A 24152-nucleotide genomic window follows, 5' to 3' on the forward strand; every position below is an offset into this window, starting at 1 on the left:
GAATCAATCTAGGCGCTGAAGAGCGTGGAGATCGACAAGGCAGCGGTGCGTGCATACTAAAACAGAAACAGTAGAGTACTCATATATCCAATGTACATTCATCTAAATACAACCATTAATAACCTCCAACGCCAAACCCATGCGTATACTCAAATATCCTCGTAAAACCAAAGCAAACATCGTGGCTGTGCCAGACCGGGTATAGTGGCATCATCTAAAAGTCCTCATCGAAGCTGAGACCGCCCGACGACGTCTTGGTCTCCTCCTCTTCCTTCTTCTTCGTGCTGGCCATGACACCAGCCTTCTGGTAGTCTCCCACCCGCTTCTCGAAGAAGTTGGTCTTGCCCGCCAACGAGATCGACTCCATAAAGTCGAAGGGGTTGGTCGCGTTGTAGTACTTCTTGTTACCCAGCGCCACCAGCAGGCGGTCGGCCACGAACTCAATGTACTGGCACATCAACTTGGAGTTCATACCCAGCAGAGCACAGGGCAGCGCGTCCGTCAGGAACTCCTGCTCAATGCCGACAGCCTCGACGATGATGTCCTCAACCACCTGCTTGCTGGGGCGGTTGTTCAGGTGCGAGAACAGCAGGCAGGCAAAGTCAGTGTGCAGACCCTCATCACGGGAGATGAGCTCGTTGGAAAAGGTCAAGCCGGGCATGAGACCACGTTTCTTGAGCCAGAAGATGGAAGCAAAAGAACCGGAGAAGAAGATACCCTCCACGGCGGCAAAGGCCACCAGACGCTGGGCGAACGTCGATTCGCGGTCCTGGATCCACCGGATGGCCCATTCGGCCTTCTTGGCAATGCAAGGAACTGCGCAGGTCAGCATCCATTGTCCAATCACAACCCCGGTCACGGTACATACTGGTATCAATAGCGTCGAAGAGGTAGGTGCGCTGCTTGGGCTCCTTGATGTAGGTGTCGATGAGCAGAGAGTAGGTCTCGGAGTGAATGTTCTCCATCATGATCTGGAATCCGTAGAAGCAACGAGCCTCAGGCACCTGAACCTCGCCACTGAAGCGCTCGACCAGGTTTTCGTTGACAATGCCATCCGAGGCCGCGAAGAAGGCAAGAACGTGGGAAATGAAGTAGCGCTCATCGTCGTTCAGACGGTTGTGCCAGTCGTGCAGATCCTTCGACAGATCGATCTCTTCAGCGGTCCAGAAAGAGGCCTCAGCCTTCTTGTACATCTGCCAGATCTGTGCGAGCCGTCGTTAGCGCGGTTGCTCGTCGCGGGCGGATCCGAAAATTCCACTTTACGCGTGACGCGTAGTGGACGTGCCACTCACCTCGTGGTACTTGATGGGGAAAAGGACGAAACGGTGGGGGTTCTCTTGAAGCAGAGGCTCGTTGGCCTCCATTGCCTTGATGCCGGGTGCGACCTTTGGGGCTTCGGTAGGCTTCTCGACGGGCTTGTCGGTGACGTCGAAGGTGGAGGGCGTGTTCTCCTTGTCGGCAGCGCCGAAGTTGAGCTTCTTAACAGGCGAATCGCTCATCTTGAGGTTCTCGAGGGAAGACGCAGCCTGGAAACAGCTTCTGTTAGCTCAATTGACTGTACAGACGCGTCGAGCGTGGGAGGCGAGACGTGACATCACATACCTGCTTGGAGGGAGTGAGTTGAACAGACATGGTGTTGGGATGTGTGTGAGTGGTGTAGACAATCAGTAATGACAATTGATCACACAGACACAGAAACACTCCAAAAACTGAGCTGGTGGATGAGACTGAAGAAAAGAGCTGCAGTGACGGAGGGCGAGGCGACAGAAATACTCTCTGAGACGAGGAGCGTGATCCTTAGCGCGACGGGCTAGTCACGTCGCGCACGTGATTTGGCGCGATTTTTGCCCCGGTGGCTGGCGGAACAACTGTTGATCCGGGTGGGTTGTTGATGCCGTCGCGTCGTCACGTCCCTTGCTGCGGATTCCTCCTCCACGACGGCGCTATCAGACCACCGGCCACTGTGCCATCCGACGCTCTAGATCTCCACTGAACCAAATGACTGCATCACTAGTTGTGTAGCAGGCTGTCTCTCCACATTCCCAGAAGGGCTGGTGCCTGTAGCATGTAGATGCCTAGAATGCGCTACCTCGCGTCGCCTGCTATCTTATCTGATCGAATCATCTACCCCTCGATCCCCTAGTCTCTACGGAGTAGTCTACCCAGCACATGTTGCTCAATGACTACGGAGCAGTAAACAGTATCTCTTGTCTGGTGTAATCCATCATGGGCTCACAGCACATGCCTCGTGACACTCCTGTCTGCTCCCCCCTGTACTCCGTACCGTACCTTACAGGTCCCTGCAGTGCTTAGGTACTCTTTACGCCATCATCCATAAGCAGAGCTCATCGGCAATCCCCACTCCGGTTAAATCCGAGCTGAAAGATTCTTGATCGCCGAGTCCCAGTTGGGCTGGTCCGCTGGCCAAGAGAGTCTGTGCTGAACGCGTCGCGTCTGGTCCCCCCATCACATTGGCAGCTTCTGCACATTTCCGCACCCACCGCGGATTTACGGATGTTGGAGTTGCATTCAGCTCACCATGCGGGATCCCTGTTCTGATCCCACTTTACTATTCTCGGTCCTGCTAGCTGCCCTGGTGGACCCAGGCTGATCAGTGTTTTCTTCTGTCTATGATGACGTTACGTCCGCGACGCGTCGGTGCAACATGAATTGACTGTGGTAGATCTGCTTAAACTGGTATCTTTGTTAAAGTAAATTTGGATTTGTAACTACGACTGAGTTTGCCTTGTCATTGACTGTAAAAAGTAGTACGCTCTCACTCTCACAGCTGACCTGTACGTTCTTTGTTCTGAACTTCTGACGCGTCTGCCCGAGGTCAGATCCGACAGAAGAAACCAGGCTAGGCGTCATCTCGGCAAGATTGGCATACCTATTACGGAGTATGGAGTACGGAGCAGGTATATTTTCAAAAGCTCCATTAGATCCACCTTCTGTCTCAAGCGGCTCGTCTGCGGTACACTGTGTACTGTGTATCCTTTCTGCATCCTCGGTCCGGTGAGGCTTCGCGCGTCGCGTCTCTCCACACGTTATATGCACTGCGGATCCCACACACCCACCTCAAATCTGCCAAAACAAGTATATGCTAAACATCCCAAACATATCTATTCAACGATCTTTCATATGGCAAGTCTAAGACACGGCATGGTTGCCCAAGCAGAACGCCCTATGTACATACACTCCAAAGCAAGCTGGCGCAGGCTACGTTCAACCATGCAAAACCAAAACAATGTCCCGAAACATCTCTATGTGCCGCAAATCCAAGGGTATGCTAATGTGGCTATTATAGTGTCGTGATTACAAGTTCTCCTTGAGCGATTCGGAGAGGAACCGGTCCTCCAGTCTGCGCATCAGTTTGTTGGTCTGTTCCGCCAAGCTGAGGGTCAAGATCTACGAAGGTTAGTAACAGCAGTTGGTATGGGATGGAATATACATACCGTGTGAGGCAGGATACGTGCGAGATGGGCAAAGTATCCCTTGTAGATAGCCAACACACCCTCCGTCTTGATGGTCTTGTAGAGGCAGTCGAAGACGCCCTTGTAAAGGTTGCCAGTCTGGTTGTACATTCTCGACATGATGGTGTCTACATTCAGGTTAGCTAGGTGTGTTGAATGAAATGCGCGCAACATACCAGGCGGGTGCATAACACAGCAGACAACAAAGCCAGACGCCGTGCTACTGGCCAGGTGCAAGCCTGGACCATCTTCCATGCCCAGGTGCTGGGTCAAGCGACGCTTGGCAAAGAAATAGGTCGGCAGCTGGACGGAGCTTCCAAAGCCAGTGCGCACCATGGCTGCGCCGACACCGCGGTATAGACCATTGATTCCCTCCGAGGTATAGATCTTCCGCAGTCCATCAAACGAGTTCTTGTAGTTGTGTTGCGTACCGACGGGGAGGAACGGGGAGAACGATTGCAGGCGCGTCTTGACGAGGAAAAAGGGCGACCCAGCAGCGGCACCGATGATACCCGATGCAGCGCCAGCAAAGACGTTGATACCCAGCGACTGCACCTGGGGATCGTTATATATCGTGGTGGTGAGGCCTTTGCGCAATGGCTCATAGAAACCAAGACGGCAACCGTTGAGCAGAACTTGGTAAATATACTGCAGCGTGTGTTAGCACCCAACTGTCTCCAAGCCGGCACGTAGGCATACAGCTGAACCAATTCCCCGAAACAGACCCCGAGGACCCTCGTTCTGCAAGATGACCTTCACGCCGTGTAAAACACCGCGATATTTCTTGACGGCGTCATTCTTGGACTGAAGTTCTCCCTGCAGTTGCAGACTATCATACAGATAGTAATTAGCATCGCGCGACACTGATAAAAACAAGTACAGCATAGAGAAACAGAGAGGGGGAACGCAGGGGTACCATACCGAATCTTCACCGTCTCGAAACTATGGGTGACCGTGACTGCTCCGCATGCTGCGATACCTCCAGCGATGAATGCTCTATAGAAAACGGTTTACTTCGTCAGCGCGACCGCCACCCTTTCACATCCGGGCAAGAATATAACAAACCCTGTTGTTGTGGACATGGTCGCTGTTCAGATTGTCTCCGTTAACGGAGGAGAGCGGACCGACACTGCGCGGAAGGGCGAGGGTGAGCCTGGCAGAAGCGCAGATAAAATCTGAATGACCAGGCTGTTGCGACAGCAAATTTGAGTGCCCTAAGGAGGAAAGATGCCCAACTCCGCCACAGCACGTTGTAGGCTGACGACAGATGAATGTCAGAGACTCCGCCGGTGTGAGAGAGCTGAGGTGTTCATGCGTGAGATTCATCGACAATCTCTCCAACGCCTCTCAGATTCATTTCCTCGGCCGGTGATTGGCCAGGTGGCCCGCTCAACCCCGGCGTCTCCGATCATCGGCCAATCGGCTACGCTCTGCCGACTGTAAGCGTCGGACCGGAACAACATTGTTTCGGTGAAGTCGGTCAAACGCGTCAAAATCCATGAGGCGCGTGCGGTCACCCATGAGAGTGACTCCTCCTTCGGACATATCTGGTGAAGCATTGCAGGTCGAGAAGCCTTGCAGACGGAAGCTGGGAAAGAAGGATCTACCCGGCGTGCAAGGTTCGGCTGGTCTGACATTCTGACACTGCATCCCGTTCCCCGCAGTTGCTCCTCGTCTAGTCAAAGTATGGCCGAAGGTCAACCGCAGCCGGCAGCGCAACCGCAACCCCAGCAGCCTAACCTCCAATGTCAGAAGGTCTCGGACATCGTTCGTAGTTTCCGTCCTACAAAGGTTCGTGCTATTGTTCCCCCTTCTTGGGCCACTGATCTAACCGTGCTCTACTCTAGGCGTTCCGACCTCCAAAGCAGGATACCTCGAATTATGTGACGTCGTTGGACTTCGACGACCAGGGTGAATTTCTGGTGGCCTCCGGTGACGATGAAACCATCCAGGTCTTTGACATCAAGGAGGGTAAATCCACCAAGTCGGTTCCCAGCAAGAAATACGGCGCCCACCTGGCTAGATTCACGCACCACAGTCGTCAAGTCCTCCATGCGAGCACCAAGGTCGACGGTATGTCTGCTGCTGAGGCTTCCACCCTCCCCCTCAATACTGACCCAATCAGATTCGCTGCGCTTGCTGGATCTTCACAATGAAGGCTACGTACGTTATTTCCAGGGCCATACCGATAAAGTCACCTGCTTGGCGCTGTCTCCGGGCAGTGACTCCTTCATCTCGTGCTCCAAGGACGACACAGTTGCGCTCTGGGATTTGAGCTCACGATATGCACAAGGAAAGCTGAAGCTTGCGACGCCTTATCTTGTCGCCTTCGACCCCTCCGGCTCGGTCATTGCGATTGCCTCCCAGTCCACTGCGTCGGTCCTCCTCTACGACCTCCGTAACTACGACAAGGCGCCTTTCTCCACGTTTGATCTTGGACCGTACGAGGAACGATACACTCCTTCGACGCGCGGCCGGGGCTGGACTCGTCTCGAGTTTTCGAATGATGGGAAGCACTTGCTTGTTGGGACAGACTATCATGGGCATTTCGTTCTGGATGCGTTCGAAGGCGGCGTTCGCGCTTTCTTAGTGGGGAAGGCTGGATCGCCCGGGAGAGCTGCCCCAGTTTCGACAACCGGAAAACCCCTTGGTCAGGGAGATGCCTGCTTCTCACCAGACGGGCGATACGTGGTTGGAGGATCGGGAGACCATCACGACATGCTAGTCTGGGATCTACAACAGCCTCCTCCTGAGTCAAACGGTCTATTGCAACCTCTAACTAGACTGCCACATCGAGGACGGACTGCCGTCGTCGAATACAATCCACGGTACAACATGATCGCGTCTGCAGACAAAGAAATTGTTTTCTGGCTTCCGGAGGACAACTCACGGTCTCTTGAAAAGTAAGAGCCGTCAAGTCCCAATATCAGCACTCAAGACCACGCCAACAACACATACATGCTCCTCGACTGTTCCTGTGAAAAGCAAATATCGAAAACAAAATCCGGTTAGAATGACTCCAAATGCCGCTAATGGATGGATCGTTTCTGTCGTCATGTTCGATCTATCGTCTTTCCGAGGTGAACGGTCTAATCTTTCCGGCCTTTCTCTTTGCCTATCAAGCTCCTGGCGGTATCGCACACCCAGATCAAAGGCCCCTCTAGGTGTTCATCGCCATCCCGATGCGTCTCAACGATGGACTCAATCTCTTTCACCACGGTGCGATTGCTTGAGATGGTTGCCAGTCCCGCGGCCCATCCATACAGAAACACACTATAGTTGATATCCGAGAGATTTTCCGCCACTTTGTGATAGACAGGGGGCAGCTTTGCATTTTCTGATGCAGCTGCAATCACCGACTGTGCTTCAACCGTCTTTACCGGAAGTTTCCACTGTGCCGGGATCTCATAATCCGACAACTCCTGGTACTTCTGGGCAAGTTCTTCTCGGCTGCAGTCATGGAAAGGAGCTTGGCCAAGTAGAATCTGCATCCGCAGCTTTTCTGTGTCAGTGCCGATGATGGTCACAATTTCTTTCATGCGTTGCGCGGCTTCCTCGACACACACGAGCTCGTTGGCAGCCATCGCGGGCCATAGCTCGGTGGGCAACAGTGGTCGCTCGTGCTCAACGGCAATCTGTCGATTGATGGCTTTATGATGTTGCGGAGATTGGGTGATATTCTTGTAATGCGACAGGTCCGAGACCACTGCCAGCAACAACGTGCAGTCGACATTCAGAGTGGAGGTGAATCGTTTGAAGGGCTTGGGCAGGAGATGGGACAAGCCCTCCTGGGTACCAGCGACATATGCTTTCTCTCCGCAATCCACTTTGATCCCATAGCCTCTAATGACTTTCAAAAGACCATCAATCTCCGAGGTGCCTTCTTCAATCTTCGGGATAACAAATCGCAGTCGAGGATGTTTGTATCGGACTCTCGTAGCATCGGCGGCCTTGCGCATATCACTTGCCAACTTGACAAGCTCAATCTCATCGTCATCATCACTATCATCCTCGTCGCCATCATAGTTGCGTAGAACGGTCCTAGCCTCACCTTCATCCTCAGACTCCGAATCCGCCTCCCAGCCCTTCTTAGCCATCTCAAACAACAGCCTAGATTCAGAGATAGTAGACACCTTCACCCACTCCTCCCCATCATCCGCAATAATATCCACAAACACACTCTTGCGTTTATCCTTCCCAGCTCTTTTCTCCCCACTCCCACGCGCACCCCCCTCCTCCCCACCCCAATAAAACCTCTTCCCAAACGCCAACAGCCCACGACACGTATTCTTCGCAATCCCCCAAACAGCCTCATAAAAAGGCAAATTCGAGGACCTCAGCGCATGCACTAATCTCCGCGCCGCCTCATCATCATCATCACCCTCCCCATCGTCTTCCGTCCACGTACCAGCCGGAATAGCCGCGACCTGCGCCTGTAGTTTCTCCAACGTGCGAAGCTCCGACAAGATGTTGGATTTGAGGGATCGCACTTCCACAATTTGCGGGTTGCGTTGGCTTTCGACGAGAAGGGTCTGGAAGGCGGTCACTTCGGCGAGGAGGGATTGGCAGCGCGTCACGAGGGAGGTTGCGAGGGTGCGGCTGGTTTGGGCGGGGGATTCGTCTGCGGGGAGGGAGGTGAGGGGGTCATTGTTGTTCTCGTTGGGGGTGTTGATGTGGATGGAGTAGTGTTCATTCACGTTGGGTGACATGGTGGGTTGTTGAGTTGCGTGGCGGGCACGTGAATGCGCGATGCGCACGTGCGTCAGGGGGTGTGAGTATGGGGGTGGTAGAATGGGTGGATTGGTGGGAGGAATTGGGAGGGAAAAGGTGTTGTGGTGGTGGTTGTTTATGTGGTATGGGAGATGATGGAAGCTGGCGGAATTCTGTGAGTCATGGGCGAGCTGGGCAATCGGATCGCTAAGGCCGTGCGAATTGAGGATTGTTGACGCTGCTCGGTGGGCTGTTCATCATGTTTCGGATAGGTGCTTGCTCGCATGCTCTCGAGTGCTATGAACTAGTGCGGCAAGGCTCCGGAGATGCTGGGGCTATGACTAAGAGCATCCAATGCAGGGAACGCGGTGGCACAGGATTGAAGGTGAGAAATAGGTGGACAGGATTGCGGAAAGGTCCGTGGGAAGATCTTGATGGGATTTTGTACGGACGTATTCAGAATGATTGGTGGTAGAATTAAAACATCGCTTCATAGTTGGAGCTACATACGGTAAGAATCTATACAGAGTAGAACACAAGAGATACCCCAGTCTCCGTCGTGAAAGAAGCAACAGAAGAAAGGTACAAGGAAAGCTCATCGACGGGAATCCACCATAGGCCAAACGCCATCATATGCCTGCAAGCCAAATAACACAACAGAACACCAACACTTCCAATTTTCCCGAAAGAATAGGGCAGCCTTGGTTGGATCAGAGCACCGTGAAAGCAGATGTTGCAGACACGATGTCTAGACAACATGCCCTACACAGGGCATATGAGCTTGCGGCTAGATCTAATCCTTGCCCGTAAGCCGCTGTCGTTCGCCCGAGTTACGCGGCGACTCGTCCTCGTCATCGGACCATTTGTCACCGTCTTCGCCAACAGCGAAAATGGTCTCCCCATCCAAGGACTCCCTTTGGTGCGGCGCCGCAGGAACGGGCTTAGGAGGCACCGGCGACAAATCACGACGCTGCTGCGAAGCCGAAGGTACCTCGGGACCGCCAAGAGCGTCCTCCTCGTCCAAAGCGCTGGCGAAGGATCGGATTTCAAATCCGTCATCATCTTGCGCGATCTACAAACTATTAGCATGTGTTCAAGACCTAGGCCTCACGGCAATCGGCTTACCTCGTCACTCATGGCGAACCGTCTGTTGTTGGCAGTTGGTCGCCACAGATAGGCAACGAAGCCAATATCGAAGAGGTACACGAGATTCAACCAGCCATCCAACACGAACCACCGGGACTTCCAGTGCTCGGGTACGAAGCTGGCCTCGCTGCGTCCTGCAAAGGCAATAGAATTGATGAAGAAGAAGCCAAAGATCACGATGATACTGCCCAGGATGCACCACCACAGCTTCTTGTACATCAAGGCTTTGACCTTCTGCTTTCGGTCGATGAGGTCTTTCATTGTCGCATTCAGAGAGTTCAGGGTCCACACGTAGAAGGCCGTCAGCGTCCCGGCGAGGGGAAGCACGATGAGTAGGACGAGTGGACCGGCGCTATCCGGAGTAATCGATAAACTGGCGACAGCGTAGATCACGGCGAAGATGAAGTGGGTAATAGCAAGAACGCGAACGTAGATCATCGTTCGACCGAGCGATGGCTTGACAACACCATACCCCATGCACACAATCAGCAGAAGAAAAAACGAGAAAGCATTGCGTCCTGCATTAAGCACAGCGACAATCACCATCAATGCCTTAGCACCGCCGTTTAATCCGTGCCGGTTCTGGTAGTCTGGAGACCATTAGCAAGGGAACGTTTGCCGTATGCTGGCATTCAACATACCATAGAAACCCCAAGTCATCAATTGCTCAACAATCAAGAACACCAGGATTGCGGTGATGTAGTTTTGTACGGGCACTGCAGATAATCAGTCGAAGAGCACGGTGTGTCCAGAATTCGTGCTTACAGATATCGTGGCGGTTTTGCACATATAGGAAAGCCCAGAACCTATTTCCAGTCAGTCATCTCAATACACCACAGTTCATCGGGCGGGACATACAGGCCAACCACCGCGTAGACGATAGTCAAACCACCATAGAATGGCAGCTTGGCAATCTGGGCAGCGGGAAGTTCTCCGTACGAGTTCCGGAATTCAATCACAGCTTCATAATCCACCCCGGAGTATCCATACGTGCTCACACAGTAGAATCCAGTCTTTTTGATAGGGTAGTTGACGGCGGCGGGGTCATTCAGATGGACGGCTTTGGTGATGATGGGAAAGTTGGCGGCCTCGCTGACATTGGCAGCGAGGATAAAAGAGCCAACCTGATCTTGTTCGCAAAGATTTGCCTGGACACTAGCCTCATCGCAGATGGTCTCCCTCTCCTAAGACATCATGTATAAGTCAATCTATCCTAGCGTAACTATCCTCAGGGGGAACGTACCCCGGAGTCGCCGGGTATGGGCCGGCCGATGAGGTTCTCATCGGTCCATTCGAAGATAACGAGACTGACGAGGGGATCGCTGTCACCAGTCTGGGACTTGGGGACGAATTTGGTCAAGATGAAAGGATCGACGCTCCCTCCCCAAGCTTTGCGACTGTACATTCCCGAACATCGCTGTCGATGGGCTTCATCCTGTGTCTGGAAGTCATGGAAAATGAGGCACGGACCACAGGTTCGAGGACGAGTAAATGCGCACCAATTCAACTTCATTTGCAAGTACACTTCCTGCCAGCAGGGCAGTAAAGCCGAGGGTCCGAAGCCAGCCTCTCATTCTGACCATGAATAGGAGCTAAGCGGTAGGTTCCTGCGAGTAGAACAAAGCTCCGGAGTCGCCGAGAGCAGGGTCTAGTGGCAACCCGGGATCATAAGAAGTCCCAGGAAGTGGATGGCGGTCAAGTCGACAAGGAAGAGAACTTCCTAGGGAGGGGCTCCAAGACTTGAACAAACGTGGAATGCGTGGTGACCGAGCGATGTTTGCGACGATCTCACGAATCGTGGCTACAACTGCCTGAAACCGGGGAAGCCGCGTGTTGTTGACGGGGTCCCGCCAATTATTATCTAAGCCCGTGGTGCCTGCCAGTGGCACGGCCGAGAAATTCTGCCTGACGAAAATCACTCTCCACCGCATCGATTATTCTTCCCTTCTGCGCCATCCTTATCCCCAACCGCAAAGATGCCCGGAAAAGAGCTGCCTGATCGCTGCATGAACTGCCATGAGGCGCCACCGATCTTCACCCTCCGGGGTCGTCGCGTGTGCCAGTACGTTTCACCGTCCCAGGTGCACAATATCGCTGCCGTTCCTCTATGCTGATACCAGTTGCCCCTCATGCAGAGAATGCTATATCCGCTTCTTGAGCCTCAAGCCCTTCAAGCGCATGGAGGCCTATCGTCTCCGGAAAAATATGCCCAAGACCGGTCCCTGCAAATTGTTGCTACCTCTCTCATACGGCGTCTCGTCCACCGTGCTACTGCACATGCTACATAAGCAAATTGAGGTGCTACGCTCCAAGCAACATGGCCCCGCGGGCTTCGAAATTCTCGTCCTGGTCGTGGATCCGTCCACGATCTCTTCCGTCGCTTCTCATAACGAAGGCTTCGAACTCGCGACAAATACCTTCCCGCTTTGCTCATTTACCCAATTGCCTTTCCACAGTATCTTCGAACTGGACCCCGATGTTCAACAGATCATGTCGCAGTATGCTGGGGAGGGTTTCACGGATGACACGAGTCTACCGAACGAGGAGCGGCTCAATGCCTTCCGTCAATCGATCACGACGGCCACTTCCAAGTCGGACGTCGACCGTATCTTGTTGAACAAACTCATCGTTGCTTTCGCAAAGAAGATGGAATGTCGGGGCATAGTGTGGGGTGACTCGGATAGCAAGCTCGCTGCCAAGACTCTTGCCAACGTTGCGAAAGGACGTGGTTCTGCAGTGACGTGGCAGGTGTGCGATGGGATGTCTCCTTTTGGCTTGGAATTCAACTTTCCCCTCCGGGATGTGTTCACGGTGGAGACGCAAACCTACGCCAGTCTCTTTCCGGAACTTACTCCCATCATCATTCATGATGAGCCTCCCTCAGAGAACACACTCACCAAAAACCTGTCTATCGACGAACTGATGATACGTTATGTCAGTACTCAGGGAGAGAAATATCCTGGTGTCATGTTGAACGTGACAAGAACCGCCAGCAAGTTACAATCGTCGGCTACATCTACTGGTGGGCCACAGTGCGACTTCTGCGGAGCTTATATGACCAGGAGCGGAGAAACCACGAACGGAGAAGAGGAAAAAGAGCACCTTCAATTTTGTTACGCCTGTGCTCGGTCCCGGCCACAACTGACCTGCTAAGGTTATTCTGAGGCATAAGCCCGCTGGATGTCCTCGTGTTGTTCATATGTAACAGCATTATTTTGTCCGCCGAGATGATTGTGCATTATCAATCACTCCTCTCTCCAGGTCCTCCTCCCGACGAGCTCCTCCGCCAAACCATCGGCCTTGCGACCGGTTTCTCCTTGGATGCCGTGCTGCTTGAGGCTTCGCTGGACCATCAGTGTCCCTACTATGCGGCTGGCCTTTGTGCCTGGATGGCTCACCCGATGCATCCTCATCATACCGGTCGAACTCGTCCGGCAAGCTCATGTCCTCCACATCGTGCCTCCTCTCTTGTCTCTCAAGTGCCTTGGCCCCCTTTTCTCGCAAATGTTTCTCTAAGAGGACGGCATTTCGCGTGTTGCACTTGTACACAGCGTCGGCAACGTCCCCGATGAAAGGGACCAGGCCGATGAAAAAGTCGATGACGATATTCATAAGCATCATCATCCGCAGCCGCGATGGAAGGCCCCCGTCGATCTTATCGCAGGTGTGCACCACCATCAAGGCGAGTGCAGCATCCGCCCCATCACCGATACTATTTGAGTGGGTGCATAAGTTCCTCATCAGGGTGCACGTGCGAGGATAGCGACTTACAAAGGGAACAGTCCGATAACACTTCCCCAGCCAAAGCGAATTCCGCACAGACTGAATAAACACAAGTCAAGTCGGTACGCTCTTCTTTTGACTTGAGTCAGAACTTTGCTGTCATTCTCCGATAATCCAGGCGGTATGGCTTTACGCCGCTTCTGTGTCTTCTTCCCGAAGGCGCGGTGCAAGCGCGAGGCAGGGACTTCTTCGAAATAAGGGTCCTACACCCAGTTGAGGTGTCTTAGTCTATAGGTTCCGACCGTAGTACCGTTCAGATAATGAAGTGGGCTTTACCTCTTGTCCAAAATGGTTCCGTGCGGTTTCTCCAAGAATCTTCTTGCCCACTAGAGATGCAAGTTGCGCCGACATGGCTTCTCACTTGGCAGGTTTGATTGATGGTAGACAGGAGTAGGCCAGGTGAAAAGAAAAATTGAAGGGAAAAGCAGTGTTGGGTTTTTCGGGTCTGTCAGTGTCAATTTCCAGGAGGGACGCTCGGCTCCCTATTTAACCGCCAAGCATTCAGCAGCAGGTGTATGTTAGCGCAATCGTTTCCTTCAAAGGACTCAAGATGTAGCCGCTGGATGTCAATGAAAGGGGGTCAGGAGGTTTTAAGCCTTGGAGTAGAAAAGCCCGGCGGCCAGTCATGGGCGACAACGTCGACAATGACCTGAATATCTGGAACACCAGCCGCCCGCCGACGTCATTGCATGACCCGGCATCACCAGTTACGTAACGGCGATACGCGCACAAGCCACAGCGCCACAGGCGGGATGTGGCGCGGCTGGCCCGGTCTCGCAGAGTCCCAATACCTGAACCGAGAGTCATCGGCAGCTCCCTTAGCCTCCATTGTTAGGCCGTCGGGTGTCAACCAGAAGAGCCACACTTCCCTCACTCTCTATCTACCTATCAGCGCGTCTTGAGTTGGCTTCAGGTAGACCATCCATTGGCTTGTTCTCATCCCTGCCTCTTTAGTTCTCTCGCAAAAGTACGCTTCAGGGTTGGCGCTTGCCAAGCACCCTTCCTTGAAGCTGCAGCGGCGCGCTGTGCTGTCCCCTCAGTCATCGTTCGCTCGCCTTCGCGCTCTCTCCGCTTGTCGCTTGGAGAGCTCCTCACCTGTCCTTCCCTCTGTTGAAATGCTAGAGCACGTTGTCCAGTATGACAGAAACAAAGATGCAGTTGGAAGACTGTAAGTCCTGGCCTTCACTATCTCTCCTACCCGTCCGTCCCTCTCTCGGATGGCTACGGTGACCTCGGCAGTGCTAACCTGGATGGCGTCGGGCAGGGCTGGATGATCTGTGTGTCCGCTTCATCATCAACTTACCTCGAGAGGAGCTTGAATCTGTTGAACGCATCTGTTTTCAGGTTGAGGAAGCACAATGGTTCTACGAGGACTTCATTCGACCCTTGGACCCGGCGCTTCCATCGTTGTCTCTCAAAGCCTTCGCCTTGCGCATCTTCCAGCACTGTCCACTGATGTCCCAATGGTCGCACTACCATCATATCACCGCGTTTTCCGAATTCTTGGCCTACAAGACCCGGGTACCCGTGCGCGGTGCCATTATGCTCAACCAGGACATGGATGAGGTAGTCTTGGTCAAGGGCTGGAAGAAGGGCGCTAACTGGAGTTTCCCCCGGGGCAAAATCAACAAAGATGAGAAAGACATCGACTGTGCCATTCGTGAAGTGTATGAAGAGACCGGCTATGACGTTCGAGAAGCCGGATTGGTCAAAGACGAGAACGACGTCAAGTTCATTGAGATTACCATGCGAGAGCAGCATATGCGGCTGTATGTTTTCCGTGGCGTGCCGCAGGATGCTCATTTTGAGCCGCGAACGCGCAAGGAGATCAGCAAAATAGAGTGGTACAAGCTTTCGGAATTGCCGACTTTGAAGAAGAGCAAGCAGCAAGATCAAGGTTTCGTTGTCGCCAATGCAAACAAGTTCTATATGGTGGCTCCGTTCATGCACCCTCTCAAGAAATGGATCGCTCAACAGAAAAGGCTTGAAGGAAAGGTGCAAGGGGCTCCGAAGTTACCCATGCCAAGTGATGCCGAAATGTCGATTGATGAGGCTTCTCATGCCATGCACAGCTTTACGCCAAACCAGATTACTGCGGAGGTGGCTGTTCCAAGTGATTTGCCGGAAGTTGCATCATCCCAGGACGCCTCCGTTCATCTCAAGCGTCTCTTGAACATCAACAGTGCCATTCCGTCTCAGATTCTTCCCCCGCCTGTCACAGCTTTGCAGAACTCTGGGGCTAATGCCTCGAAGTCCAATGCTCTCCTAGAGCTGCTAAGGGCCGGTTCGCCTCGCGAATCCGTTCCTCAGCTTCCAGAAGCCGACCAGAATTCGCCGCCAGCACCTCTTGCAGGTGGTCGATCTCATCCCACTCCTGGCTTCTTTCCAGGCTTCCCTCAACAAGGCCCTCATGGTGGGCTACCTGCAGGTCTGCCGCAGTATCCACAGCCTCATCAGGGCCCTGGAGCGCACCTGCCGCCTTCCATTGTCAATGCAATGCCTCATGGCCCAGTGAATCAAGGACCTCATTCTGCTGCTCGTCCAGGGCCGTCAGCCAACTACTACGGGGTGTTCCCTCCTCAACAGCAACTGCCATTAGACTCGTACAAGGACAGATCTTTACTGTCGGCGCCCCCTCTTGCACCGCAAAATCAACCCACTGGCCCGGCCCCCTATCAGCAAACAGGCGACCCTCAATTTTCGCACTCTGGCCAACCTTCCCAACTTCAAGGGGCGACAGTGCCCCCCGCGAGCAAGCTGCCTCCACCCAAGCTCACCAGCCACTCCCTGGCTTTGTTGAGTGTTTTCAAGGATGAATCTATCAAAACACCCAAAACACCCAAGGCGACCCTGGTGTCACAGTCTGAGACGACACAGACGAGAGAACGAAAGCCATCACAACATCAGGATCAGCTTCTTAGCTTACTGAGAGGGTCACCTGCTCCTGCTAGTCCGGGGCCAGTCGAACTATCGGCCCAACCAGTTTCCCCCGCTAGGAAGCAAATCCTTCAGCGCGCCCGCGGTGACCAGAGCCCAGCACGTCACTCCGGTACGAATCAGCATGTGGCTTGGCAGGGTGCCAATCCCTGGACTTCTGCGTCCGTGTCTGGCCAGTCGGTCAATACACCGCAACACGGAGTACCCAAACCGTCTGGCAGAAAAGCGCAGAATGGATCGGCTCGTAAAGCCAACCGAAATGAGCAGGCACAGGCTCTTGCGTCCCCGATAACGATCCTGTCCAGACCACCAACAGCCAGGAAAGACCAACCTCCGGTGCGCACGACTTCGCAATCGCCCCGTCCCTCCTCGCAGACACGACCCCCGAAGCCCAGTACTCCCGAACCACCGAAGCCTTTCCAACCACAAATTCTGCGTCGCTCCGACAACCCGAACGCCATCGACCTTTTGCCTATCCGAACTAAGCTCAATGAGAATCACGATCAGCAGGGCATTACACGTGCTACTAGCTCCCCACAGCAGTCGCAGCCTCAGCCCAACTTCGATCGTCGACCGAGTCAGACGGTTGCGCAAAAGGAGATGCTTCTGTCTCTTTTTGGCAGACAATCTTCCTCCCCGAACGTTTCACCTGCGGAACTCAGCGCGTCTATTCCAAAGCCGTCGGAGACTTCCTCCGTCGTTAGCCCACTCTCGCCGCTTAATCTCCCTGTAGGTGGCCAGGCCGCCCTGGGCATGGAAGATAGCCAAACGTCCAGCGCCAACAAGGTTGCATCACCTGTCAACAAGGCTTTCCTGCTTGGGTTCCTGGAAGGAGTTGCCAAAGGAAACAAGTAACGCGGTCAATTTTGCTTAATATTCCCGCCAGCTGTTCCCGTATTGGCCAACGATGAAAATAGCGGCCGACCATCTCATAATTCTGAAGTCAATTGAATGTTATCTATGCTCTCGATGTCTCCCCTACTATCAGACCCTCTTCCCTTTTCGGCTAGCTCGTAAGCCCGTCATTGGTGATTATGTCACGTCGGGTATTCTGCCCACCGCCACCGCCATTGAAACGATGTCATTCATGGGCCTCGGATTTGTAAACGTTGCGCAGAATCAATCCCAGCGTCATCTCACAAACATAATGCGCTCCAGCCCATCTACACGCACAGTATGTGCGCGCTGCCTCAGCCGCGGGCGATACTTTTCCACGACCATCCAGCCCCGCGTTCAACAATCCAGCACTACCAACCCTCCCTCCCCGCCGGCAACCGGCTATGCCCGTCTCACAAACCGGGGATTAATCTCCATCACAGGCATAGATAGCACCTCCTTTCTCCAGGGCCTCATCACCCAGAACATGCTAGTGACCAACGACCCGAACCGCTCCACCCGCCGAACCGGATCCTACACTGCCTTCCTGAACTCCCAAGGCCGCATCCTCAACGATGCCTTCATCTACCCCCTTCCCCAAGCAGAGGGCACCTCACCAGACGAACTCGCCTGGCTAATCGAAGTGGACAAGGATGAAGTCACAAGCCTCATGAAACATCTCAAGAAACACAAACTCCGCGCGAAGCTGAAACTACGTGCTCTTGACGACGGCGAACGGACCGTGTGGGCCTCATGGAAAGATCACAGCGAGCCCCGATGGGCGGCATATAATCTCGACTCGCAGTCACTTTCCCCTTTTGCCTCGGCCTCCGCAACGGTTACCGGCTGTGTGGATACCCGGGCACCGGGGTTCGGGTCCCGACTCGTGACGCCGGGGGCGGAAGATCTCAGGACGCATCTCGCGGAGGAGGCGGAAGTTTCTGGATCGGAAGTCGAACTGGGAACCTATACCGTGCGACGGATGCTGCACGGTGTGGCGGAGGGGCAGTCGGAGATCATTCGCGAGTCATCACTTCCGTTAGAATGTAACATGGATATGATGGGGGGGATCGATTTCCGCAAGGGCTGCTACGTTGGTCAGGAACTGACGATCCGGACGCATCATACGGGTGTTGTGAGGAAGCGGATACTACCGGTTCAGTTGTACGAGGGGAGTCAGGAGGGTTTTGCGTCGGCGGATACGCCCGTGTATGATCCCTCTGTGGAGGTGGGGTTGCCGCCATCCGGGTCGAATATTTCGAAGATCAGCGCGCGCAAGGGCCGTAGTGCTGGAAAGTTCTTGGGTGGCGTGGGGAATATCGGACTTGCGTTGTGTCGGTTGGAGATGATGACGGATGTTGCTCTGACTGGGGAGGGTACGCAGTATAGCCCCGATCAGAAGTTCAAGGTGTCATGGACTGAGGCGGAAGATGGCTCGTCTGGGTCTGGTGAAGTGAAGATCAAGGCTATCGTTCCACCTTGGACGAGGGAGCATATCTATAATGGTGGAGTGAAGAAGAATCATGGCCGTAACCATGAAGTGGACAGTCAGCGGGCCAGGGAATTGTTGGAGCAATTGGAGGAAGAAGAAGAAGAAGAATCGTCACGACGGAATGATTAATTGTTTAAAATGTATCCTAGAACAATTGTACAATATATGTTAAATGTGCATCTGTATAGATGTGTCTCATTCAGCGACAACACTGTGAAAGGATGATATGAAATGCGAGGGTATCTATGCTATAAAATTGTCTATGAATACATGACTCAAAATCTAGTGCTTTTTCGGCCAAATCTCCCCAAATGATGCCCAAAGCGACTACACCTTGGCTTCGGCCGCTGCAGCCTCTGCGGCATCTGCAGCCTCGTCTTCTTTTCTGAGCTGTTCTTCGAGAGCTTTGCGTTCCTTCTCACGCTGAGCGTTCTTCAATCGCATCAATGTTACTTCCTCCAAGCTCAGAGTACTCGAGCCATTGGGGCCAGCAGGCGCAGGTTTTCCTGACTTTGCTGCTGCTGCGGAAGCAAAGGAGCCGAAGGACGGCGCTTTTCCAGGTTGTTTGCCGGCAGCTCCAGACGATGCAGATTTCAGACCCGGGAAATTGAAGGATGGTTTTGATGGGGCGGCGGAAGGAGCTGGCTCTTGAGACTTGGCTTGTTGCTCTGAAGGTGTGGTGGTATAGTGGCCGTTGGCTTCCGCGTTCAGGTCGGGTTGGTTACCTGACGCCCAAAAGACCGATTCGATAGCAGACCAGTCGCTGTCTGCTTGTCCAGTGCTCTGATGGATCTTTTTCTCACTGTCCAGGACAGCAGAGTGGGCACTGACGATGGAGGCGAAGATCACCACACCTGTCGCGACCGTCTTCTTTTCGCGACTATCACCGAGACGTTGTCGCTTGTCCTTCAGCAGCAGGACATTCTCGATGTTGCCGAATGGAGCGAACAGGGACATCAAACGGTCTTTGTCCAGGTCTGAACCGCGTCCTTCACGAACCCAACGCACCTTCACACCCCGTTCTAGCTCTGGTACATTTGCACCGCCCTCCTTCGAGCGGTCGACCTTCTGGCTGCTCCTGTCTGCCGCGCGTTGTGCCTCCTCTTCCTCCTGACGCATCAACTTCTCCTCCTCTTCCATTTCTTGTTTCAACCGTTCCTCCGCCTCGCGTCGTCGTCGACGCCCATCCTCTGCAATCCGGTCGATCTCTCTCTGCAACTTGGCTTCAGCATCGTCACCACCAGCATCAGCGCCCATCCATGGCCGCTTCACACCCCGTGGCACTGCGCCACCCATCGCCGCAGCACCAGCACGCTCCCTGGCCTCCAAATCTTCCCTCATCTTCCTCTTCGCCGCATCCATCATATCCCTTTCGCGCTTCTTGCGTTCGCGCGCCTCACGCGCATTATCGTAGAGCTGTCGCACCGAGGGGTCGGATAGCACATCGTAGGCGATTTGTAGGACGTGGAACTTGTCGATATCTGCCGGGGTGGGGTTCGCAATTTTATCCGGGTGGTACTTCAGTGCTGTTCGACGGTAGGCGCGACGAATTTCAGACTCTGCAGCCGCAGGTGAGATATCGAGAAGGCCGTAGAAGTCTTCGGTTGAGGCCGCGTGGGCCTTGAGGTCGTCGTTCGAGGCCATGGTGATGCGCCTTTGGAAAGGGCGTTGGCCGTCGCGTTCTTGTTTTTGATTTCAGGCAGGGGTGTTTCCTTTGAATGGTGGGAAATTAGGTTACCGTAGTATGTGAGGAGCGTGCGACACGCCACCTGGAGGTCTGTAAACGAGGATGTGGAAGAAAACAGAAAATGTTAGCCTGGGAAGATGAAGCTTCACGTCAGGCTTGGCGGAGGGCCCTCCGGGTGGCGGAACTGGCTCCGGAGAACTATGCCTCTATCAGCAACCCGACCAATTCCCCAGCATATCTATTCAGGTAGTCAGTATTGGTGTCGGCCATGGATCTAATGGATTTCTTTATCAAATGCATCGAAGTCTGGGTCTCCAGGCTCCCAGAATGGTGATAATGCCTAAACCGGTCTTATAGTCCCTATAGAAAATATATATTTGAAGTGTAGGTTCAGTTTAATACTCTGTGAAACACAGTGAACTTCGTTTGTTCGGCAATTTCAACCACTCAAAAGATGCAACGACTTCTTCATTTCTATCAGAGTAGCGAGCAGTTCTTTGCATAAAGGTATGGAATTACACGTGGGAACTGAGAGAGAATGCCAGATGTAGAAGGACGTGACTTGCCTTCTCCATATCAGGCACGTGCCCCGTATGGAAGGGGAAATTCATCAGCTCACCTTTCAATGCCTCGATACAGAATGTCCTTACACCCGCCATCTTCTGCTTGAGTCTCTCCGAGCAAAATGGAAAGAGCCCCGATACCTTCACCTGCCCAGCTAGCACTCGCAATGGCCATTGTTAAACTGAAGCCAGTGGGCCTGGATGTCAAAGGCATAACCGCATCTGCTTTCTCTAAGACGGATATGTATATTGATTGGAGTCTAGAACACTTATTACAGATAAGGCGCCACATTAAAAGCACACCTCTGACTGACAGGTTCTTCACCCATGACAAATACCTCGACAGTGTCTCCTTCTGGGAACAAGCATATGAGCGGTCCGAAGCCGAGCAGAGTAAATTATTGGAGCGGATATTCGAGTTGGAGCAACGCAATGAGTCACTTCTCGCGCGGCTACAGGGTACGGGCGTCACTGGTGAAGAAGAGACTCTGAAACGCAAAGGCACTGCGAAGAGGGCGGCTTCTGGGAATAATGCCCCGATGCGAAAGAGAGCAAAGACGCAGCAAACAAATCCCTCAATATTTGCCAGTAATATATCTACTGTACTCGGTGGCGGTGCTATTGATCACCCAGAATGCCCCGAGCAATGTTGGCTGTCCCTCCCACCCTTACCGACGAGGCCTTGCTGACTGGTTCTCAATGTAGTCACCGCACCTTTTATGAGACAATTCTATATACTTCAGAAGGTCCTACAGAAGCGACCAAACAACTCTAACATTGTCAGAGCAGCCATCGAATTGTGCAGTACCACAGCCGGAAATGTGCGCAGTGCAGTCGAGCAACCGACCATGTCTCGACCCTCGACCAAGGTCACACCACAACCCAAGAAGCCGGATTTACTGGCTATTCTGAACGGCACAGAGGCCGCTTTCGGGCTTTTAATTCAAGCCCTGAGAAAACTATCTGCGACTGGGCGGACCATGGAAGATGTCGGACATGTCACATATCACATCGTCCACTTATATGAGGTTATCATTGAAGCTCTGGGCGGATATTCCAATTTCAAGTCCGAACAGTCACTCCATGAGAATAGAACAGATGCCCGAACATCCCGGCAGAGACAGAAGGCCAAACCCAAGCGTTCCAAAACAGATATGCAGAAGAACACAGACGACGAATCAGCCACTCATATGAGCTTGTTGCTAAGTAAGATGGCGTTCTCGCTTGACACTACCTGCTTAAGCGAGCGGAATGTCCTGGAGGGATTTCTGCTTGTTCTGCTTAACCGTATAGGGAAATTACTATGCTTGTTTGTCTTCCAGGATCTGCGTGTACGGCCTGACCTACGGATGGATGCTGCCAAGTTCCCACTTCCGGAAGGACTGAAGGAAACAGAATTGAACGAGAGCTCATTGCCTGCGGCGGCAATGGAGGCCAAGTTCCTCATTTGGCCTTTAGAACGGATCTTGAAGGTGTTGGATGATGTTCCATCCATATCCTCCTCGGATCCTAGTCAAAGTCAAAGCACACAATTTACGACAAAGGTAAAGGAAAAGCTGCAAAGTACCCTCCTTCACTCCGTCTTCGGCAGAGACTCGCTATGGCCAGAGGTTCTACAACTTCCTGTTCAGCCTGATGGCCGGGATCTGGAGAAACTTCGCTCCTGCTCACAGATCCCTGAGCAATCGGTACCCGACTGGTTTGTACAAGAGGTTTGGAGGCTGATAGGCTGGGAGATGCTGGCTAAGGACAACCCTTTGGAGATGTAGGGCTCAAAACAAGGGCTCTGGTTTAGTGGTTTCGGTTTCACGCGGTCAATCTGTGCCTGCTTGTGCGATGACCGGATGAACCTGCCTGTATGACTTACTGATCTTGACAAGAATGATCCATTGATTGCTATCTTCATTAGAGCGTGCAATCTCACTGAGACGCCCGACGAAAATTATAAGACATAATATCCATGTGATGCTGAATCTGGTAGCATCTCAGATTTAGAGCCTATTTCAAATCTAGGATACGAGCAGCGTTGCCACCCAAGACGCCCGCGGCAGCATCTCCATCCGTGTCGAATGCGGCGTGGATTGCCTTGTAATTAGTCGTTACACTAGGCCATTCTTCCTCATCATCACCTAGAGGAGGAAAGAATGGGTGATCAGTACCTAGAATTAAGTTAATTATGACAGATTATAGCACCATATCATGGCAACATACCGAAGAGCAGACGATCAGTTCCGCCCGCCGCAGTAACCGCTGCCTTCAACCCAGCAGTACCATACACAACGGCATCCAGGTAGATATTGGTGTTTAGAACATCCCACACACTCCGTTGCGGACCAGGCACATCCCCCCCGTTGGCGATAAACTTGCGTTCGTGGACAATGCAGCTCTCAATCCGACCGGCAAGGAAGGGAAGCGTGCCTCCAGAATGAGCCAACAGGATCTTCAGCCGCGGAAAGCGATCGAATACGCCCGCCAGAAACATTCGCGTCACCGCAATGGTTGTCTCGAGTGGGAATCCTAGAGCCAGTGGAAGAACATGACCGTAGCGGCTTATCACCTCTGGACCACCAAACGCTTCATCCGGGAGCCCGTAGTGCGGGTGTAGAAACAACATCGACCCCGTGTCTTGTAATGCCCCCCAGACCGGATCCAGCCGATTGTCATCTAAGCCTTTGCCCAGTCCTGTCGTTCCCATAATCACTCCTCGTAGATGTGGCAATGTCTTCAACCTTTTAATCTCATTCACGACAATATCGGGACTCGGGGCACTAAGTGGAAGTGCTCCGAAAGCAAACAACGTCTCCTTCTCGTGAAGTGCCTTTGTCTGGTCTGGATCTGCGTCCTTGTTCACTTGCGCACAGGTTGACTCGAGGTCATCGTTGATTCGCTCCGCCCATGTCTGCGCTTCTTCGGGTTCAAGGAAATCTAGCCAAGGATTCGCTAATGAGATGACGCTGGAGTTGATTCCGTGGCGCCGCATGAATGCCAGTTTCACATTGATGTCTGAGTAAGAAGAATCCACCGGGCGACCGCGCTCATCGATGGGGATAGACGGGTCATCATCGGACGAGAGGATGATGAGACGAGGAGTAGCATTGTTGGCTGGGTCGTGGACATAGGGGACGGTTTTGCGCGCACGAAGCATCTGCATATACGAGGGAGGGTAGACATGAGTATGGATGTCAACGATTAAAGGCGCCATATTGGCGGTCGGATTGAAGTTGAGGAGTGGACAAGAGAGGAAGAGGTTGGTTTTTTATGTTGGTTTGACCTCTGACGAGCAGATGCCAATGAGGGGTAAGCGCCATGTGGAACGAATGCATCAGGGATGACTTATCAGGGATCAGTCAACGAGTTACTCGCTGGCGCTCCCTCCACCATGATAAGCAGCTTAATCTGTTATCTGCTGCAGGATCCGACCATAATCTTCAAAGGAGTCCTCCGTTCTATCTGGGTGATAGTCACCCCGACTCCGCCGGGTAGAT

The 24152-nt window shown here is 53.1% G+C and overlaps 11 protein-coding genes across 11 annotated transcripts; 4 read left to right on the plus strand and 7 right to left on the minus strand.

The window, feature by feature from the left end:
• Window positions 1-24: 24 nt before the first annotated feature.
• Window positions 25-1755, minus strand: BO80DRAFT_426436 (ribonucleotide-diphosphate reductase subunit RNR2). Its single transcript, XM_025719770.1, has 4 exons — window positions 1603-1755; window positions 1293-1526; window positions 869-1202; window positions 25-816 (listed from the first exon to the last, which is right to left on the minus strand). Exons 1-4 carry the CDS (start codon window positions 1630-1632, stop codon window positions 215-217), a joined length of 1200 nt encoding a protein of 399 aa, XP_025573774.1. The 5' UTR covers window positions 1633-1755; the 3' UTR covers window positions 25-214.
• Window positions 1756-3111: 1356 nt separating this feature from the next.
• Window positions 3112-4778, minus strand: BO80DRAFT_426438 (putative mitochondrial oxaloacetate transporter (Oac)). Its single transcript, XM_025719771.1, has 6 exons — window positions 4539-4778; window positions 4395-4469; window positions 4173-4302; window positions 3650-4121; window positions 3456-3601; window positions 3112-3408 (listed from the first exon to the last, which is right to left on the minus strand). Exons 1-6 carry the CDS (start codon window positions 4553-4555, stop codon window positions 3316-3318), a joined length of 933 nt encoding a protein of 310 aa, XP_025573775.1. The 5' UTR covers window positions 4556-4778; the 3' UTR covers window positions 3112-3315.
• A 224-nt stretch (window positions 4779-5002) lies between these two features.
• BO80DRAFT_124225 (WD-repeat containing protein SWD2) lies at window positions 5003-6471 on the plus strand. Its single transcript, XM_025713519.1, has 3 exons — window positions 5003-5264; window positions 5321-5546; window positions 5599-6471. Exons 1-3 carry the CDS (start codon window positions 5160-5162, stop codon window positions 6378-6380), a joined length of 1113 nt encoding a protein of 370 aa, XP_025573776.1. The 5' UTR covers window positions 5003-5159; the 3' UTR covers window positions 6381-6471.
• BO80DRAFT_466087 (uncharacterized protein) lies at window positions 6225-8451 on the minus strand. Its single transcript, XM_025722758.1, has one exon. The coding sequence runs from the start codon at window positions 8180-8182 to the stop codon at window positions 6563-6565; it is 1620 nt and encodes a 539-aa protein (XP_025573777.1). The 5' UTR covers window positions 8183-8451; the 3' UTR covers window positions 6225-6562.
• Window positions 8452-8636: 185 nt separating this feature from the next.
• BO80DRAFT_426440 (putative integral membrane protein (Ptm1)) lies at window positions 8637-11230 on the minus strand. Its single transcript, XM_025719772.1, has 7 exons — window positions 10829-11230; window positions 10573-10770; window positions 10188-10513; window positions 10095-10135; window positions 9971-10045; window positions 9309-9919; window positions 8637-9255 (listed from the first exon to the last, which is right to left on the minus strand). The coding sequence occupies exons 1-7, from the start codon at window positions 10901-10903 to the stop codon at window positions 8977-8979; spliced, it is 1605 nt and encodes a 534-aa protein (XP_025573778.1). The 5' UTR covers window positions 10904-11230; the 3' UTR covers window positions 8637-8976.
• BO80DRAFT_410181 (uncharacterized protein) lies at window positions 11231-12859 on the plus strand. The gene is made up of 2 exons (XM_025717909.1): window positions 11231-11391; window positions 11465-12859. Exons 1-2 carry the CDS (start codon window positions 11306-11308, stop codon window positions 12480-12482), a joined length of 1104 nt encoding a protein of 367 aa, XP_025573779.1. The 5' UTR covers window positions 11231-11305; the 3' UTR covers window positions 12483-12859.
• On the minus strand, window positions 12540-13463 carry BO80DRAFT_359066 (DUF4112 domain-containing protein; the record flags this gene model as incomplete). The annotated part of the gene is made up of 3 exons (XM_025715907.1): window positions 12540-13041; window positions 13101-13315; window positions 13389-13463. 3 exons carry the CDS (start codon window positions 13461-13463, stop codon window positions 12540-12542), a joined length of 792 nt encoding a protein of 263 aa, XP_025573780.1.
• A 479-nt stretch (window positions 13464-13942) lies between these two features.
• Window positions 13943-18655, plus strand: BO80DRAFT_494759 (uncharacterized protein). The gene is made up of 3 exons (XM_025723903.1): window positions 13943-14280; window positions 14377-16778; window positions 17179-18655. The coding sequence occupies exons 1-3, from the start codon at window positions 14250-14252 to the stop codon at window positions 18544-18546; spliced, it is 3801 nt and encodes a 1266-aa protein (XP_025573781.1). The 5' UTR covers window positions 13943-14249; the 3' UTR covers window positions 18547-18655.
• BO80DRAFT_426445 (putative cell cycle control protein (Cwf23)) lies at window positions 18644-20220 on the minus strand. Its single transcript, XM_025719773.1, has one exon. It carries the CDS (start codon window positions 20059-20061, stop codon window positions 18745-18747), a length of 1317 nt encoding a protein of 438 aa, XP_025573782.1. The 5' UTR covers window positions 20062-20220; the 3' UTR covers window positions 18644-18744.
• A 564-nt stretch (window positions 20221-20784) lies between these two features.
• Window positions 20785-22542, plus strand: BO80DRAFT_426446 (uncharacterized protein). The gene is made up of 3 exons (XM_025719774.1): window positions 20785-20877; window positions 20932-21315; window positions 21373-22542. Exons 1-3 carry the CDS (start codon window positions 20790-20792, stop codon window positions 22434-22436), a joined length of 1536 nt encoding a protein of 511 aa, XP_025573783.1. The 5' UTR covers window positions 20785-20789; the 3' UTR covers window positions 22437-22542.
• Window positions 22524-24111, minus strand: BO80DRAFT_385184 (amidohydrolase family protein). Its single transcript, XM_025716977.1, has 2 exons — window positions 22879-24111; window positions 22524-22826 (listed from the first exon to the last, which is right to left on the minus strand). Exons 1-2 carry the CDS (start codon window positions 23867-23869, stop codon window positions 22666-22668), a joined length of 1152 nt encoding a protein of 383 aa, XP_025573784.1. The 5' UTR covers window positions 23870-24111; the 3' UTR covers window positions 22524-22665.
• Window positions 24112-24152: the final 41 nt, after the last annotated feature.

Source organism: Aspergillus ibericus, assembly GCF_003184845.1.
Source record: "Aspergillus ibericus CBS 121593 unplaced genomic scaffold BO80scaffold_28, whole genome shotgun sequence".
Taxonomy (NCBI): domain Eukaryota; kingdom Fungi; phylum Ascomycota; class Eurotiomycetes; order Eurotiales; family Aspergillaceae; genus Aspergillus; species Aspergillus ibericus.